Below are 19,843 nucleotides of genomic sequence, written 5' to 3'. Positions count from 1 at the left end.
AAATCATGACTATTTTCTGGAAAAAATTGAGATTTCCCCGCCGAGTGAAATCATTTATAATTTATTATTATTTATAATCTCTGAAAATTATATACTGTACATTGGCGCTGGTGTTGTCTTGAATCTAGTCTGATTGTAGGATGCAGTGACTGACTGACTGACTTACGCCCAAGTGAGTTGGGATAGGCTTCAGCTATCCTGAACAGGAAAGCAGTATAGAATACGGATAGATGGGATGCTATGTTATTTGCGTGACCTCTGTTTAAAAGAAACTTGTGTGTGGGTTTGTACCTGCGAGGCTGTCAGGCCGCGCCCTCCTCTCGTAAACATCATACCCCTGCGGCCTGTAAGGGTCGGCGTTGTGGATGACGGCGCGGGGCAGAGTGGAGCTGTAGTGCTGGGGTACGGCCACCATACTCGTTCGGACCGGAGACGAGTGACTGGGCTGCTTGGTCATCTGACAGTTATCCATCAGGGGCAGAGGCGAGCCCATGCGGCCCGACGATGAGCCCACGGAGGCCTGGTAGGGCGACGTGGTACGGCTCGTGCTGCCCGGTCTGGAGTTGTTAGAACCCACCCGTCGCAGTGTGGCAGGTGAGTTTTTATGGGTGGAGAGGGGTGAGTTGCTGCCACTGGTACCGATACGTTGGGCAGAGGAGGGCAAGGTAGTGGAGAAGATGCAGGAGAGGGGTTTGGGTTCCGTGACGATGGCCGAGCCGTAGCCGCTGCCAGCTGAGGCACGCAGGGAGCTGCGGGAGGGCGACATGCTGCTGACGTGGGGTGGTGAGTGAGAGCGAGAAGGCACTGAGCTGACTCTCCGCACCGCACGGCCGGGCATTGCTCCGCCGACTGATGGCACCTGAACAAAAAGAACACATTGCCCGTTTGTCACTGGTGGTTTGCAGTTGTATGACATCACGCTTACCGTATATGTGCCACTGAGAACTAGAGTGAGCTAACTCTATTTGAATCATTTTTAAGTTAACTGCAGAAATGAATAAAGAAAAAGCATGTCTTCCAGATGAATACTGGACCAAACATTGATGGTGAATAACTGACTCAAGTACTCAAAATTGTATTAACCCACTCTAGCTGTCAGTGGCTCAAGAGTGGGCTAACTGAATTTGTTATTTTAATTTATGTGCAGAAAGGAATAGAGAAAACACATTTTTCTGATTAATACAGGTCTAAGTGAAAGTTTAGGTCCAATTTTGACATATAGCTGGCAGCCCATTCTTGCACACAGCCCTTTTTTTTTTGCTTGGGTGCCAGTGCATCTGTATATTAGTATAAGTGAATGTTATTTATAATTTTTAATGCACTATTGAAATATCTGATAGCTATTTGGACTTAACTACTATTGCACTACACTTTTGATGGCAGCCATTGGGCACTAGCCTTATACTGTTAAATCACTCTCCTGCAAAATATCAAAAATGGAGTTGGCCTAATCTATTCTAGTTGCATCTGCATGTTTGTATAACTGAATGTTACCATGTTTCATGAAATACTGATAGATTTCACAAATGTTTGTACTTAGACCACTACTGCACTAAACTTTAACAAGTAGCCTAAAGATGCCACAAGATGGCAGCAAAGCCCCACATTTGTTATATCAATGTCCTCAACTCACTTCAACATAGTACCTTGACACCAACATGCAACAAGAGACGTGTTTCAACAAATAACTCAGGGTGATAGGTTCCCCCCCCCAAAAAAAAAAAAAATAAAAAATCGCAAATAGGTAAATCTGCGAACACACTATATGAAAATTACAAATATACAATATACAACTTTACTCACGTACTATTACAACTTAACTCTCAATGCTATGTTGTTTTAAAACTCCACCTCTGTTCTTGCAAAATGACAAGGTTAATCTCGTAATTCTTTGATTTTATCCTCCATTTTTGTTCTTTTCATTCTTTTCAGTACTTTTTCACAATCATTCCAATTCCCATTTTCACTGATTACTAAAACATAGAATAGACCTTTTCACCATGACGTTACATGTACTTTCGGGTGGCCAAAGCTCATTTGACTAGGACAGAACGATTGAAAAACAGGGTAAATGCCTTGAATAATGACTTCAGTCCTCTTCTTTACTGTCGTAGTTTGAATGTGTGACGTGTCAGTCGAAAAGATGTTATGCTAGGTGAATCGAAGGCAGATAGAACACAGCCGTAATTTACATTTAAATGGATAGCAAATGAAAAGCGCCTACTGTTTCCAAACATTATGAAAACCTCAAAAAGTCATCAAGGTAGCGAGTCCAACACACCTGTGCTGACGCCTGCCCCTCTGCCCTGGCAGTCTTTACAGGGGTGCTTGTACCCATGCCAGGGAAGGAGTGCTGCATCCTCAGCTCAGATTTGAGCACATTCTGGTTGCTGTGGTAGCCGCTGGTCGCATCCTGGTAGCCGCTGTCCGAGTACGAATTCATCTGAGTTGAACTACGTGAGTTCCCTGTGGACCCTGAGAGCAGAAAGTACATCAGTAAGGCTTTTATAATAGCCATGACCTTTGCCGAAAAAGTGGGACTAATGACAAATATCTCAGTGTCTTTGTACATTAGAAATGTTTACACTGTGATGAACAGTGACTTCTACAATATATTTGTGAGCCTTTAGGTGAAAAACATTCACCGTTTGAATTCCAGGAAATCGTTTTCATCATTCGTGTCCTAGTTATAGAGTTGTTTTTTTTAAGCCAATGCTTTATTACGGGTTTTAACAGTATGCATTGCCACCTTGACTTAAGAGTGTCCCAACTTTTTTTTTCCTTCCTGTTCCTGATATCAATCAGTAGGCCACGCCCCTGAAAGGCACACATACAAACACTATAGTTGTTGTTTTGTGACCTTCGGCTTGTCCAAAGTAGAGTAATTGAACTTTATAAAACCAGTCTATTGTGTTTTATTATGTCTTTATATAATGCATTGCTATTTGTTCTTGTTAAAAAACGTAAAAAAATAAAAAAAATAAATGTTGGTGTTTTTTTTAGGGGGCTGCAACGTATTAATGGCATTTGAATTCATTTCAATGGGGCAAACTGATTTGATATACAAGTAAATGGCGCTACGTGTTTAACTCAAGTCAATATACCATAGTACAATGGTGCCTTGAGATTATGAGTGACCCATTTTACAAGTTTTAAGATTTTTGTTTTTGTTTTGACCTGAAAGCAAAAATTGGAGATACAAGTGCTGTATGGTGGCAGTGAACTCAACTCAACCCACTTCACAACAAGCAGCAGTTTGGCAGATTGTGAACAATTTTTTCAAAAAGAGGCTTGAATCAGTTTATTGCCACTATCAAACTAAAACAACCAAAACAAAACAAAAAATAAGAGATTTACACATTGTGATTTAAAAAAAAAAAAAAAAAAAAACAACTACACAGCTTTGCTTTGGATAATTTTATGAAGCCCGACTAAACCCATTACACACTTTTATGACATCGTAATAACGGTAAAGACATGAAATAGTTCCAACACTTTTGCAAATTCATACCTATTCCTCCATATCTCAGAAATAACAATTTATTTTGCTGTCTCCTATCGCATGAATGCAAAATGGCTGCCTCATCCTGGCACTTCAGCTCAGATATCCCTCTGGTGTATTGCAACAACATAATGAGTAACGGTAAAGACAGCTTGAGTAACAAAGAAGGACTGTTTGTAAAAGAACCAAAAAAAGGAACTCTGAAGACACTTATGTGCATTTGTGTTAGTTTTCAAGGAAAAGGCCTGTTAAGCAATAGGAGAAAAATCCTATCTATGCAAAAATGTAATTAGGATCTTCAGACAACATGTGGCAAATTATGAAACTTCATTGCGGACAACTTCATTTTGGCATTAAAAATTGGAAAAGTTTTACCATAGAATATTTTTTTTCTTGGAAACAACAACGAGTAATGACCTAGTGATGGAGAACAACTGCCTATAATTCAATTACTCATGTCAGTTAAATTAATAGATTTTCAAAAGGAAATTCAGTGGGCCATGTCTTTACCGTTATTGATCAATGACCCATATACATATTAAGAGCAAAATCAGAAAAACGGATCATTTTGCAGTGTTATATTTAAAGCGTGTGGAGGGCTAAAACTATTTCAAAATGTTTTATATGGTCTCTATGTCCCAGATTTTCACATATTCCAGGTGGGTCTGGAACATATCCCCCGTGATTGAAGGGGGTTCACTGTAGTAGGAAGGCAAACGCCTGGGGAAAGGCAACTGCAGAAGACAGAGAAGGCAATTAACAGACCCTCACTTTCATGGAGGGAGGACTGCGCCGGGGAATACAGAGACAACTGCTCCGACTCAATCCTGATGCGGTAGCTTGGCGACTGGGAGCTGTCTGCGAGCCTTGACTGGGGGTCCCCTGGGGAGGGGGCGTCTGGTAGAGACACAGTCAAAGAGGAATCCGTTTGACTTCAGACTACAATGATTACATATTGAGCTTATGGAGACTTTATTACCTGCTACCCCCCCGCCCTCCTTAATTTATGCAACGTTAAGATGACAATCGTACACAGCTCAGGTTATGTATTTTACGGCTCCGCTCTAATTTTATTGTTTATTTTAAATAGCGTCATCGTATTATCCCTATCACATATACATGTGGGCAAAATTGTTGTTACCCATCTGTTAATAAAAGAAATCCCAAAACATGCTTCTTAAGTAAATTGAAGACTTTAAATTGCCCATAGGTGTGAATGTGAGTGTGAATGGTTGTTTGTCTATATGTGCCCTGCGGTTGACTGACGAAAGTCCAGGACGTAACCTGTCTCTTGCCCAAAGTCGATCTAACTATTTTGTAGTGCTTCTTGTGTAAAATTCTTCCATATACTTGTGAGAACTCAGGGTCATCAGATTGCTGAAAGTTATGGTTAAAAGCTGACAATAAGCAAAGATGATAATGACATTGAATAAAAAAGTGGGCTTTCATTGTGGGCTGATGTGACGGGGGGTGTATTCTCTTGTCTCAGTCCACATGGGGTGTGACCGCATTGACATTTCTGGTGGCTGGAGGCTGGTTTCCACGGCAACGCTTCCATCTCAAATGTAGGACCGCATACAGTGCATCACAAGGCTAATAGGCCTTGCAGGAACTTGAGTCATTATGCTCGGAGAAACACACATTCGGACTGTGCCGCGTATAGATTGGAACAAGTGCATTACCACATTTAACAGTCGTTCATCATCTATACCACAATGACAAATCAATACCAAGCATAACAGCGATTACTTCTTTTGCACGCGTCCACCGCAAATCAAACGCATTCAAAGTAAATGACTTGCAACAGTTTTCTCAGTGCATATACACATCTTAAGTCACTTTTCTGACAGGATCAAAACATGATTAATGACCGTTATAGAATTTTTCATTTTTGCAATTAATATGCCATGAAATGCATTGGTAATAATTTATTATTATTTATCTACTTTGCCTTGAAGATGCTTTAGAGGTTGTGAGGCGTACAAATAGAGGCTTTAAGAGAAATCCCTTATGATGGTGTTGTCTCTAAACTGCAGCTAAGAAGCAGAAAAACGCCTGGGGCTCCCCATTATTGTAAGCCTGCCCAAATTAGCAAAAATAATTGCAAACAATACAAAGCACGACATTATTGCACTACATGTTCTCCTCTATTTGATTAACACACACAAGCGCCGCAACGGTACATGCACACAGTTAATAAGCCTGAAGAAATAGAAACATGCATGTGCCTGCAAATGTGGTAGTGAACATAAAAGTTGTAGATCAGTGATTCTTGACGTGTGGTACTACCTAACGTAGCACATGAAAGAATCACTAAATGAAAGGTTCAAACTGTGCATAATGTTACAGTGGCTTAAACTTTTTTTTTTTTATAAAAAGAAATGCAGTAATGTTCTGTACAGTTGAGTTGCATTTAATTTTGAAGTATGATAAATTTGGATTTAATTTATTTTAATTTGGTTATTATGGTGGTACTTGTAGAGTAGAAGTATATTTTGAGGTGGTACTTGGTGTAAAATGTTAAGGAACCACTGTCGTAGCTAGATGGAACGTAATAGCTGTAATGAAGTGGGTCTGAAATATTAAACCAATCCATATTTTGTACATACACACAGAGATGTATTCAGTTTGTGGGCATGCATGCAATCCGCGAACATGGGAAAAAAATAAATAGCAATTTCCAACATACCGGCAGTTCTCCAAGGCGGGGACTTCTCAGATGAGCTGCAAGGGGAGAAGAGAAAATCAAAAAGTGAATACAGGCCCGATGACAGTAACACGTTTTTCATTAGCCTTTCGGGACAGGGTCAAAGATGGTAACCACTGTCTTTGGGGCTATAACGACCGCAGTCATCAGATGTAACGCTTACAAATCAGATTTTAAGTCCATTTCTGTCATCTTTGTTTATCTAGATGTAAAGGTGCCTTTAGTGTGAGAGCTACTCATTTGTTATATGGCCTGACAACCAAAGTAATATCATAAACAGAGCGGTGTGAGGTGTGCAAGTGAAGTCAAAGTGGAGAAAAAGGCGAAGGGATGGATTTGATACTGGCACAAACGGAGCAAGCTCAAGATCAATAAGAATCATTGAAAAAAGAGTCATGAGGTCCTGGCGTGCATCAAAAGTGCACCAAAAAAATTCATAGACAGGTTCTCCATCTAATCACGACAACAAAGAAATTGTAGTTTCATTAAGTACAGTCATCTTACTTTCTGTGTTTTTTTGTTGTTGTTGTTGTACAGGGGGTCCTTAGTTGATTTACTTAACTGCAGAGTACCCGCTGTTTATTTGAAGTAAGGCGTTTCGCTGCTAAAATAAAAGACCAGTTTCTTTGAGGAATGGGAGTTTAAGAGAATGTAGTGGATTATGACAGAAGGGATTTAAAGACATTTGTGATCACTCACAGTGAAGTAATGTTTTTTTTTTTTAAATCCCATTTTACACTGCCTGTATTAACTGGCATTTATTCCCTTTTTCCCTTGTTGTTGACACAGTTCCGCCATCGGATGGTAGTAACCAGAGCCATAACAGAGGCAGGATGCTGCCTGTGGGGAAGGGTATTCCGCAGTGCAGAGAAAGGTGTGTGGAGTTGAGGACCTGAAGCTCACTTCATCCACCACGTTGTGTTGTGTTGAAAAAAACGTTTATATTAGATAGGGATGCACCGATACTTATACTGAGTAACAGTACCAATCATGTCTGCACTCATACTCGAAAAATTCTGCGATACTATGACACCGATACCACTTTACCAGCCTGACATACAGTGGGTACAGAAAGTATTCCGACCATCTTAAATTTTTCAGGCTTTTTTATATTGCAGCCATTTGCTAAAAACATTTAAGTTATTTTTCCCCCTCATTAATGTACACACAGCACCCCATATTGACAGAAGAAAACAGAATTGTTGAAATCTTTCCTGATTTATTAAAAAAGAAAGACAGAGAGACTGTAATTCCCAGGAACTTGAAGGTCTCGATGGTTGACACAAGGCAGTTGGACAGCGTGAGGGGCAGCTGTGGCGAAGGATGCCTCCTGAAGTCCACAATCATCTCTACAGTCTTGAGCGTGTTCAGCTCCAGGTTGTGTCGGCCGCACCACAGCTCCAGCCGCTCCATTTCCTGTCGATATGCAGACTCGTCACCGTCTTTGATGAGACCGATGACTGCGGTATCATCTGCAAACTTCCGGAGTTTGACAGCCGGGTGCGTTGAGGTGCAGTCGTTTGTGTAGAGAGAGAAGAGCAGCGGCGAGAGGACACAACCTTGGGGGGCCCCGGTGCTGGTGGTGCGTGTAGATGAGGTGGTGTCCCCCAGCCTCATTTGCTGTGTCCTGTCCGTCAGGAAGCTGTAAATCCACTGGCAGATGGCAGGCGAGACGCTGAGCCGGAGAAGCTTGGAGGAGAGAAGTTCGGGGATGATGGCGTTGAATGCAGTCCACGAACAGGATACTCGCGTAGGTCCCCGCGCCGTCAAGGTGTTCTAGGATGAAGTGCAGTCCCATGTTGACTGCATCATCCACGGACCTGTTTGCTCGGTAGGCAAACTGTAGGGGTCCAGCAGGGGACCTGTGACGCTCTTGAGGTGGTCCAGCACGAGGCGTTCAAAGGACTTCATGACCACAGATGTCAGGGAAACAGGCCTGTAGTCATTCAGACCCGAGATTGCAGGTTTCTCGGGGACTGGGATTATGGTGGAGCATTTGAAACAGGATGGTACTTTGCACAGTTCCAGAGATCTATTGAAGTTCTGTGTGAAGACTGGAGCAAGCTGGTCCGCGCAGACTTTGAGGCAGGATGGGGACACAAGGTCTGGGCCTGCCGCTTTGTTAATCTTTTGTTGTTTGAAGATGTGTCTCACATCCTGTTCGTGGATGGTAAATGCAGAAGTCAGAGGTGTGATGGTGGTTGGTGGTGCAGCTGGGTGGGTGTGGTGTGTTAAAGTGACCTTTTCAAATCTGCAGTAGAAGGTGTTCAAGTCATCGGCTAGTCTGCTATTGTTCTCAGCTTGTGGGGATCGTCGCTTGTAATTGGTTGTTGCATCATTCCCAAAAAGACTCATGGCTGTATTAGCTCAAAAGGGTGCTTCTACTAAATACTGAGGCAAAGGGTCTGAATACTTATGGCTGTGTGATATTTCAGTTTCTATTTTTTAATAAATCTGCAAAAAATACAACAATTCGTTTTTTTTTCTGTCAATATGGGCTGCTGTGTGTACATTAATGAAGAGGAAAAAAATAACTTAAATTATTTTAGCAAATGGCTGCAACATAACAAACAGTGACAAATTTAAGGGGGTCTGAATACTTTCTGTACCCACTGTATACACTCCAGACAAGTGGAGTAGAGCCATGTCAGCATTGTGTACTTTAAGGTAAACACTGATGATAACACTGCAAGTTATGCTCTACAAATTGGATGATAGGCACGGTGGCTGACTGGTTAGAGCGTCAGCCTCACAGTTCTGAGGACCGGGGTTCAATCCCCGGCCCCACCTGTGTGGAGTTTGCATTTTCTCCCCGTGCCTCTGTGGGTTTTCTCCGGGCACTCCGGTTTCCTTCCACATCCCAAAAACATGCATTAATTGGAGACTTTAAATTGCCCGTTGGTGTGACTGTGAGTGCGAATGGTTGTTTGTTTGTATGTGCCCTGCGATTGGCTGGCAACCAGTTCAGGGTGTACCCCGCCTCCTGCCCGATGACAGCTGGGAGCCCGTGGCGCTCGTGAGGAGAAGCGGCTCAGAAAATGGATGGATGGATGGATGGGAAATTGGATGATGAACTCCCCTTGGGCAGCGAAAGAGGCTTACAGCAGATAATGCGGAGAAAGAACTTGAAGAAGAACTTGCCCCTCACTTTTTTTTTTTTTTTTTTAAAACAAAAGCCGCAGTAAAGAGAAGTAAGCAATGTTTTTTGCAAGTTGTCCTGCCATGATTTATTTGCGTTACAGGCTATATTTAAGTGAAAAGTTAGGCAAGACTGTTAGAAAAATCATGCAGATGGATGTTAAAATGTCAGTAATGATAAGTTGTTACTCTAAAAACAGTTAACACCGTTTTAGTTGAGTGAAACATATGCCGTGTGCAAGAAAGGTTTTTGAGCAATATTTAGTTAAAAATTCATTTTCATCACAACTGGTATTGGAGAGTACTCCAAAGTAATTATTTGTACGTGTACTGGAAAACAAGTGCTATCGGTGCATCCCTAATATGAGGTGATTAAACATTTATATGGTATTCCTCTGAGGGAAACCGTAACTACAATGTGGCCATGACAAAATGAGTTTGACACTCCTGCATTACAGTATAAAAAGTGCTTGTTTTCTTGGAAGAGCAGAGCCACAAAAGTAAGGCAGGTGCAACAAGATATACCAGTGCCACAGCAGAAAGCCAGAAGAAGACAATAAAAGCCACTTCATCATTTAGAAAAACACTTTGTACGAGGCCTTTCGAGGATGGGTGGTGGCGACTATTACAATCAAGCAACCATCGTTCCGACGACCCTATAAGGGTCTATAATGAGCGTTAAGAGGCATGACTCTCTGGATGTTAATGGCCACATGCAAGCAATTAAAAGGAGTTCGCTAGACAAGATGTGCTCCACTGAGCCATGGCGAATGGAAGAAAGACGGAGACACCTTGATGACAAGAAACGGTGCATGCTGAATACCAACTGGATGACAGTGTTAAGAGGCTTAGGGTAAATGTATTACTGCTTCTAGTTTCTCTAATGTAGCATTAATGCTAAATCAATATGTTCATCGCTATAGTATAGTCCACTTACGATGCTATATTCCATCAGAGGTTGACCTCAACCTAAATTTAATACAAACCTAAATTGCGGGGGAAACAGAATTAACATTCATTGAACGGTCTACAACTGACAGCGCTTTAACCAGAAATATTGAATGTCAACAAACAGCAACAACTTTTGTTAAATTGCCTTCCTTCTACATACATTTTTCTCTTCTTGGACATATTGGGATTAATTTTTTATTTATTGTTTTAATTCCGCCGGCACGGTGAGCAACTGGTTGGCACATCTGCCTCACAGTTCTGAGGACTGGGGTTCAAATCCCGGCCCCGCCCGTGTGGAGTTTGCATGTTCTCCCCGTGCCTGGGTGGGTTTTCTCCGGGCACTCCGGTTTCCTCCCACATCCCAAAATCATGGGTGATAGGTTGAGGACTCTAAATTGCCCGTAGGTGTGAATGTGAGTGCGAATGGGATAGGCTCCAGCAGCCCGCGACCCTTGTGAGTATAAGCGGTAAAGAAAATGGATTGGTTGGATGTTTTAATTCCCCAGGACGCTGGGCAGGTCATGAAATTGACATGCATTATGGGTGATGTAGTTTATTGAATGCTTGAATTGTAATTTGAGAATTACAATTGTGAAGTACTCACGATGCTACAAACACGCACAGGCATACATGCAAACAGAATTTGACCACTGCATTTAGGACTGATATACAGCAGTACGTTGACTTCCAAGTGCCCCAGAGAATACAAGAGTTTTTTGAGTTAACAGCCATTGCTTGGTAGATTCTTTTGCCAAAATCTGAGGTAGAAGCAAGTTTCAGATACGCCGCCGCTCGAGTGAAGTGAATAAACAAACACAAAAAACAAATGCCCTTGCATGGGGGCAGGGAGAACAACAGTCGCCAATGCACTCTCAAGTCATTTATTGCAACTCCTGCCCAGACGCTCAAACTGAACAGGCCAACCCGACTCCAGCTCCTGACATCATTCACTAGGCACACACCCAACACATGAATACTGCAGTACATACTGTCATTATACTATATTATTATATCATATTGCTGATAATTCACCATATCGTTGGATTTCTTTATATATTGTTGTAATTGTCAACAAAAATATGCATTTTTCTTTAACCCTAAAACATTAAAAAAGCAACATGAGAATTCATTAAAACACATATTACAAGGAATAAAATACCTGTACATACTGTACAGTACAAGAACTTTGTCGTGCAGAGTGCTGCGATTTCCGAGTGTCTTTAAACGCATCACTTTTGCCAGGGTGGCCGAAGACGAGTTACGGCTCACAGTGTCACAGACTAGTAACAGTGTTTTGTTACTTATCAATAAATGTGAGATAAATTGACTGTCACATTGTTATGTGCTTTCCAAGGTATGGAGTTAGTGGCAGAGGAAGATGCTACCAGTAGCACCTAACTAGCAGAAAAGATGCAACTTCTCGACGTGCGGAAGGAAGGGGAAAGGTGTGTGCCTGTCAGCAGCCATTATGGCTTAAATTAATCTTCAGTCCGATCGATAAAGAAAGACAAAAATAATATCAGGGTGACAGCTGTAATGCTTTTCGCGGCTGTGCAGTTCATTCAAAATCGGCATCAACTTCAATGGTGAGTACTGTACCTTTATTTTACGTTGTTGTTATTATATATGTTTAAGTGTATATTAAAAAAAAGAGTATATGAAATGTTTATAAGTGTATGGTAGAGGTTAAGAAGCGTGTGGGAAAGATTAGTAATTGTAGAACTGAAGAGATTCATACAGCTTTAAAACGTAAAAAGAAAAAAAAAACAGAACAAACAAACAAACAAAACATGGCTGCCACTTCACAGAATTCACCTTTAGCGGGGGTGATCCAGAACCTAATCCCTGCCATAAAAGAGGGATCACTGTAGACTTTTCTTTTAAGATAACCATTACGCATAAACATAAAAGGGCGTGGCAGCCTTGAGTTTGTAATATGTCCTTTAACCCCTCAAGAAAATTAAACCAGAAATCAATATCATGCTTCCAAGTTTGCCTGACACTGATTGCAATCCCACACATGCTTGCAGATATGAAGGGGGAGGTCCGGTCTGGAGGTGTGCTGAAATCAACCGTCTCCAAGTGAAACCTTATTGTGTACCCTAATCTTTGCCGTCACCCCGCTGAGCTATTGAGCCCTCCCGGCGGGACCTGAAACGTTAAAGCTAATCTCCATTCACACACAAATGCCCAATGTCAAACATTTCAGTGGTCCGTGTCCGACTCTTAAGAAGGTGTGTAAATCACTGTGGGAGTTTGCTGACTGCATCCCTGTGGGGGGTGCTAAGAGCTGCTTGCCCCCCAAGTGGACAGAGTGATTTACAATTGCAGCTGTACCTTGATTTATGAGTTTAATTCATTCCATGGCCAAGACCATACCTCAATTTACTCGTATATTAAATAAACTTTGGAATTAATTCTAATGCCCGCTACTAAATACAGATACAGTGGGTACGGAAAGTATTCAGACCCCCTTAAAAAATGTCACTCTTTGTTATTTGCTAAAATTAATTTTTTTCCTCATTAATGTACACACAGCACCCCATATTGACAGTATCCACTGTATATTGTTTGGTATAAAAACATAATATAACACAAAAAAGAGAATGTAAAGAAATAATGTGGTTTTATTAAGTGTAATCACTCTCCATACTGTCAATTGTGTTGGATTTGTGCCTTTAAGAGGCGTGGCTTCATGAGTGATGTAAGGAGCTGAAATCGGTTACTACGTCTGCGTGTCAGAGTCTGGGTGTGAGTTGTGGTCTACAGCAGCTCCTTTTGCGAGTGTTCTCATTTTGTAATTGTGTGTTCAACTGTTTGTCCCGTTCAATGAACGACTGAAAGAGCATCGGCGACTGTGGTTCTCTTTGCTCAATTGCGAGGGCATTACAGTACCTAAAGTGCTCCATTTTTCTTTTATAATTCAGTCGAGCGACGCCGTATCCAAAATTTGCTAGTAACAAAATTTTTTTTTTTGCAACACAAAGAAAAAAAAAACTGAGCAGCTGCTCGTAACTCAAAAAACTCATAAGTTGGTGCACTCATAAGTCAAGTTTAAAAAAATATACGAGAAGCAGCATTAGGGTTACTTGGCAAACGGTTTACAGTAAGCCCTCGTTTATCGCGGGGGTTAGGTTCAGGACCACTCACCTATGCAATAGGGGAAATCTCCGAAGTAGCGACCACAAATTATTATTATTATTTTTTTTTTTTTAACACACACATCTTAAAGCTGTATGAATCTCCCCTGACTCTTATTAATCTTCCCCACACTCCTATTAACCTCTACTATAATCATATAAACACTTTATACAAAAATATTTTGAACTCAAACATACAGTTATGCACAGTAGTACTGTACATTATTTTAATGTTTTAGGATGGGAAGGGTTTATTCTACCACAAAAAATAACAGCATACACTCAAAAGCCTGTGATATGGTGAATTATTGCGCGATATGAATATGGGAAAAAATCAACAATAGACTGAATCTGCAACGGGTGAACCCCAATATAGCGAGGGACGACTGTACACTCAAAAACAAGGGCCTTCTGAGGCATAAAAACACAGATTTTAAAACAGGCTTCAAAGAAAACAACTCCTCTATCATGGCTGTGTATATACTGAAGATGTTTGTCTGTTAAAACACACGTTAAGTGTTCAGTATAAGTGTTTGGTACGTGATGTTCTGCATCAGGGCCATTCATTTTTCACAGGGAATCCCCACCTTATGCTTAGATTATGATTAAAATTGTTCCTGATTAGATTATTGCACGCAGTGATGTCTATGCTGCGTTGGCTCATTAATCATTAAACTCTTCGCAGCCAACTCACTGACAGTTCCCGTGATAAAGAATTTAGGTCAAGGTATTCAACCAACTCCACCCAAAGTATTCCAATGTATTTAAATGCATGCCATTTTGTTTAAAATCCCACTAAAGTCTCACAAGTACATCCGAAAAAAAGAGAAAACTGAGGCCAGTATTTATTGCTGCCAGGAGCCACTGACCCCATGAAGTGAATTTTGCCAAATTATTTTTAGGAGTACAAAAAGTAGTTCCCACTTTGAAAAAGGCCTGTGTTTACACAATGTTCTCAGTAAAACTGCAAAGAGCCAATGGGAAGCAGTTGAGTCAGACTGTCACTTACAGTATATCCAAACACTGGCTGCATTTCAACATTCACATCTAAACACATTTTGTTAAAAAAAAAAAAACTAAGCTCCACAAATGCTTAGCGTCATCAAATGGTTGCAGCTATTTGAAAAAAAATAAAATAAATAAAGGTACAAATAAACACTCGATTATAATCCAGGCATGATGGCAGAGCATTGCTGGAGCACACATTTCAAACAAGCAAACACGGTCTGTTTTTCACTTCGGCATTTTAATCTTGTATAACACGTCAGTGTGCTACATTCAAATCTTTAAATCATTCACTGTCTCCTCTAATGCTGTGTTTCCCGTCTCACTTCACCACGCAAGCTTGTAGTTAAACATAGTCTGTTGAAACCTTTTTTTTAAATCCAATACAGTACATTTTAACTTTCAAATACAGTAAAAAAAATGTAAGTACAGTTCAGTTGTTGTTTGTTTCTATGGGCCCTGCGATTGGCTATATTTTTATAATAATAAAAGAAATGTAAAGAAACTTCAAGTGTAAAGTAACTACGGCGAAAATCACCCACACATAACTACATGTAGAATTCATGCGTTGGCATGTGCATTTAAGAAGTGTGGCCTAGCGAGTGACATCAGAAGTTCTGACTCCAGCTAGGATTGGGTGTTTACGACACAGTTCATCTAGTGTTAGGGCCTCTTCCATGCTCCTTGTGAGTGTTTTCATTTGTTACTTGTGTGTTTGACTGTTTGTCCCATTCAATAAACGTCTCAAAGTGCCTCAGTGACTGTCACTGCCCTTGTTTTTTCACTTCACTCTCATGGCGCCGCATCCAAAGTTTGTTTGTAATTCAGCAACACAACGCAAAAATCGACCAGACGTCGTCCCGTAACTCGAAAAACATAAGTTGGGGCACTTGTACGTCAGGTACCACTGTATAAAGAAATAAACAAGGCTGACAAATTTGTTATAGTGCAAGCATATGGTCGTAGGGCTGCGTTTTGTCGTGTAGAGCTGAGTGTTTGAAGTTGCTGGAACACCTGCGCTTGTGTGAATAGAAGGTAACTCCTGAGTCATGCAATCTGTTGGAGCTTTTTGGAGATATGCAGGCTCCAGGGCAAGAATACATCATCATATAAGAGCACATGGCTGAGAAAAGATCATACATCCAGCCCCAGTTGTACCTGAATCTCAATATATATCCCAGGTGAATGCAGCTCAAAGCTGGAATAAAATGGCCTGAAGTGAAGTGCCCATTTGTAAACAATATGCACATAATTCATAAACTATGAGCCCAAATACAATACCTGTATATATCTGCTATGAATAGCATGTTTACTGCTAACGGTTAGATCTGTTTTAACACTATTTGACACTCATTACCCCAACAAAACACATTATGCAAATAGAAGCAATTGTATTGCAAATACTGCCGTGCCCCTGGGCCTGTGTTGCACCAAAGTTAACTTTGTCCTCATGTTTAACACATTTCTAGGCGTAAATACGATAGTTCGCTTGTATTAGGGATTAGGTTTTTATTATGGGGTCTCTCTGGACAGCCAAAAACAATGCCGAAAATGCAAGTAAGAATACATATACTGTAAAGAGGAATCTCAAAAGTCAAACAAAATCTGTTCTGTAAAGTGAAAACATATAAACACTGTATAATAAACTTAAAACTACATTTAAATAAAGTAAAACAACTTGCCTGATATAGCCACATAATGGAGAGGGAAAAGGAAGAGCAAAACTTAGTGGCTTTATATAGGTGGCGCGTCTTGCATAGTGTGAAAAGTACACTTAATTGGTATAACGGGCGGTATCCTCGCATCCTCAAATCACTCCTTTTCAGTAAATAAAACATTTAAAAAGCGCCATCTTGTTTGAGTTACCAAACACTGCAACATTTAATTTGGTCTTGTACCTTATATTGCTATCATATACCGTTGCGCACCAACATCGACACAACACCACCACAAAATCATATTCAATCACTAATTGAATACACACACAAAAAAAAGCTAATTTATCATACTGTCATTGATTAAAATGCCCGCCTTCCTTTTGAAAATATGCCCATTGACCTTTAATACGTCACAAAACCAAACGACAGTAGTCACATCATCTTCCGAAACTCTTTTTCAAAGTTCTTCGAGCCATGACCGATGCAATAAATAAAACGATGGCGACGACGTGACTGACCATTGCCTTCTGTGCAACTTTCCCAGCGCCTTCCCAGCGTTAAGCCTTTTTGAGTGGTGGCCCGACAGCCAAGTTGTGGTGGCCCTGTCAGAACTTTTACTGTCCCCATATATTCATTATATGTTAAGTTTTATTGATTTTTTTGTATTTAGCGTCTTTATACTGTATTATTCAAGCCCCTTTAAGAAATTATGAGTACAATTGCATTCATGGCAATGACACTGTACTAACCTCTCTAAAATTATGGCATTGCAATTGTATAATTAATTACATTAATTAAATTTTTTTCTGTCAATATGGGGTGCTGTGTGTACATTAATGAGGAAAAAAATGAACTTAAATGATTTTAACAAATGGCTGCAATATAACAAAGAGTGAAAGATTTAAGGGGGTCTGAATACTTTCCGTACCCACTGTAGATACAACTCAGCCAAGTTGTTGAGCTCACTGACTGCTCTCGCACCAACAACGGGTGGGTAAGGGGTCGTGTCATTTTGCCTGCACAGATGACCCCCCAAAAAAGGAGAAAAAACACTCATACAGCTGATTGAAAGTTGTAGCAGGTTAGAAATGGTGACTATTAAAAAAAGTGCTATACCTTGAAACCGGTAACTGGCCCATGCCTATTTGTAAGCCGCATTTTGGTACAATATCTTCATTTTGTGTAATTCCTTTGTCACTCACACATCTAGGCTGAGCCACACCTGTGTCATTACCGGACAGGCTGTAGCATCTGTACCAGGTTCCGAAAAAAGGGGGGTCGAGGGCACGAGTTCCCACAACAAACCCAAAAGCACTTCACGGTCAATAGTGCCACAGTAAGCAAATAACACTCCACTCACTACAATGTGTGTTCACACACACACAACACTGGCTCAGCGTTTTCTCTACAAACACAGTTGTATTTTGCTCTAATGTATTGTCTTGCATCCTTCAACTGAACTAAATAAACATCAGCTATGACTGAAGGGCATCACCAAGGATAACCCTCCCACACGCTTTAATCACATTCAAACTTATTAAACACTTAATTTTATTCAAAGACACTGTAAACATATTTGAACACAAATCCATCCATCCATTCTCAACACTGCTTGTCCTGTTTAGGGTCGCGGGGCGCTGGTGCCTATCCCAGCCGACTTTGGGCGAAAGGCGGACTACACCCTGAACTGGTCGCCAGTCAGTCGCAGGTCACATATAGACACGGACAACCATTCGCACTCACATTCACACCGTCACTGAGTGAGAACTGAACCCACGCTGCCGGCACCAAAGTCAGGCGAGTGTACCACAACACCATCAGTGGCAACAAAAACAAACTATAAGCCTAAAATGTATAGAAACCATTGTACGTATTGTAGTGTCTGTGAACATGCATGTGCCTTTAAGAGGCGGGGCCTGGTGGGTTGGCATGTGACTTCGGCGATTGTGCGTGTGAGCTGTGGTCGACAGCAGTTCCTGCGTGAGTATTTGTGTTTCATTGTCCAATCAGTGACTGTGGCTATCCCTTCCCACATGCCAGAATATTACAGTAAGTGTAGTGACCACCCGCATATTCGCAGTGCAGCATTTGCAAATTCATCCATTTATGGACTTTTGGGGGGAATCTATCCCCTGCTATCCGGTGAAAAATTCACCTATCACTGTCTCGAATATGAACATATTGCTTTGGCATGCTTTGGCTGTGGCATCTTGGTGTCAAGGAACTATGTTGAAGTCATAGGAGGGGAGGAACTTCGTTCAGTCAGGCCATAGCCTTGTGTAAAAGGAAAAAGGTGCCTTATGCCTTGATCAGACTACAAGACAAATTTGGTCTTTCCTGACTGCACGATGTCAGACTACTGCCATCAAATCTTGTCGTTTCTCGGGCAAACAGTGGCAACACTACATGACATTTATTCCAATAGCACCATTTCCCGTCTTTTACGATCACTGGGCTTTATCTTGTCAAATCAAACACTGTCGGAGAGGTGGAAGCAGAAAATGTGTCACCGGTCAGTGCGACTGGATACACTCGTTACCGTGGCGACGACAACAATATTGTGCCACGCCAATGTATTGTTATGTGTGTGTGCATGTGAGTGAGTGTCGGGGGACAAAATGAGAGTCAAAAGTATTCTCTATTCAGGTCATGTATTCTAATCAGTCAGGTCAAACCAACATTACAACATGACATAAATAATGGGTGCTAACTTTATTGTAATTAAATGACTTCACCCACACCAAAACTTGAGAGCATGATTCGACAGAACGCCGGCACAACCGCTAGTTCTAGCAGTAGCTTGCTAGGCTACATAACGTTTTGTTGCCTGCTTGCGAGCCGTATCGTATTAAAAGTATGTGAACATACCTCGGCCGATCAGCAAATGCGAATTATCGGTTGATACCGATCAGGCCGATCAGATCAAGATAAAGTGTAGTTGTCACCATACCAAAAATGTGACTTCAATACTATACCTGCACACAGTACCCATACTGAAACGATACCACTAGCATTAAGCTAGCAGACTTTCATTCAATGAGATTTTGTGGTTTGGTTGAACATTTTGGTTCTTAAATAAACTGTACAATATTTAATTCTATTTGTCTTTCTTAACATATTGTGGATATGACTTTTGCAGTACATTTATAGTAGTGGTATACCATGTACAGTTCACCTCAAAATCATGCCAAATACTAAAGATAGAGGATTCAGGCTAACTGTCCAATGAAAGACCGTTCCATTGGTATGCCATAAGGTTTACACTACTGACTAGAAAAATGCCATGTGTTTGGTTGGAGTGTGACTGTTTGTGTGCGCTAAATCATTTCATTACCTGCTGCTTCCAGCACCTGGCGATTCTGCCCCGAGTCTGCATCTTTCCAGCTGATTGGCCACAATCTGCCTCTCAACCTCCAACTCCCGCGTTAGCCGCTCAAACTGGAGCTCCTGCGCATGTATAGCAACAAAGAAAGAAGGGGGGGGGGTTAGTGAAGGTCAGTCATACATGATTATCTGAGTAAGCATTACATGTGTCCATTGACAGATCTGAGAATTGAGGAGTCAATAGTCTCTTACACAGAAAATGCCACATCAGATCCATATTAGAAGACCCAGTAATTATCAGTCTTTCTCTTTTCTCTCTGGACCGGCAACAAAATGCTGACAATACAAGGAACAATGCAAATACACTGGGAACCTTCAAATTCCAAATCTGTTCATGAATGTTATTTCTTGTCCACAT

At 41.1% G+C, this 19,843-nt stretch overlaps 1 protein-coding gene across 9 annotated transcripts in view; it reads right to left on the bottom strand.

Annotated features, from left to right (window-relative positions):
* The window catches only part of LOC133487245 (plakophilin-4-like), a 103,895-nt gene that overhangs the window by 38,570 nt on the left and 45,482 nt on the right, over positions 1 to 19,843 (bottom strand). For 8 of the 9 annotated variants that reach the window (XM_061793561.1, XM_061793559.1, XM_061793560.1 and 5 more), the window contains 5 exons: positions 19,436 to 19,548; positions 6,192 to 6,226; positions 4,274 to 4,399; positions 2,282 to 2,475; positions 292 to 859 (listed from right to left, as the gene is read on the bottom strand). In XM_061793561.1, coding sequence (XP_061649545.1) covers positions 292 to 859; positions 2,282 to 2,475; positions 4,274 to 4,399; positions 6,192 to 6,226; positions 19,436 to 19,548 — 1,036 coding nt within the window. The remainder of the gene's footprint in view (positions 1 to 291; positions 860 to 2,281; positions 2,476 to 4,273; positions 4,400 to 6,191; positions 6,227 to 19,435; positions 19,549 to 19,843) is intronic. The other variant, XM_061793565.1, reaches the window with a different exon arrangement.

Source organism: Phyllopteryx taeniolatus, chromosome 12 (assembly GCF_024500385.1).
Source record: "Phyllopteryx taeniolatus isolate TA_2022b chromosome 12, UOR_Ptae_1.2, whole genome shotgun sequence".
NCBI lineage: Eukaryota > Metazoa > Chordata > Actinopteri > Syngnathiformes > Syngnathidae > Phyllopteryx > Phyllopteryx taeniolatus.
This window is presented reverse-complemented; position numbering and strand designations above follow the sequence as displayed.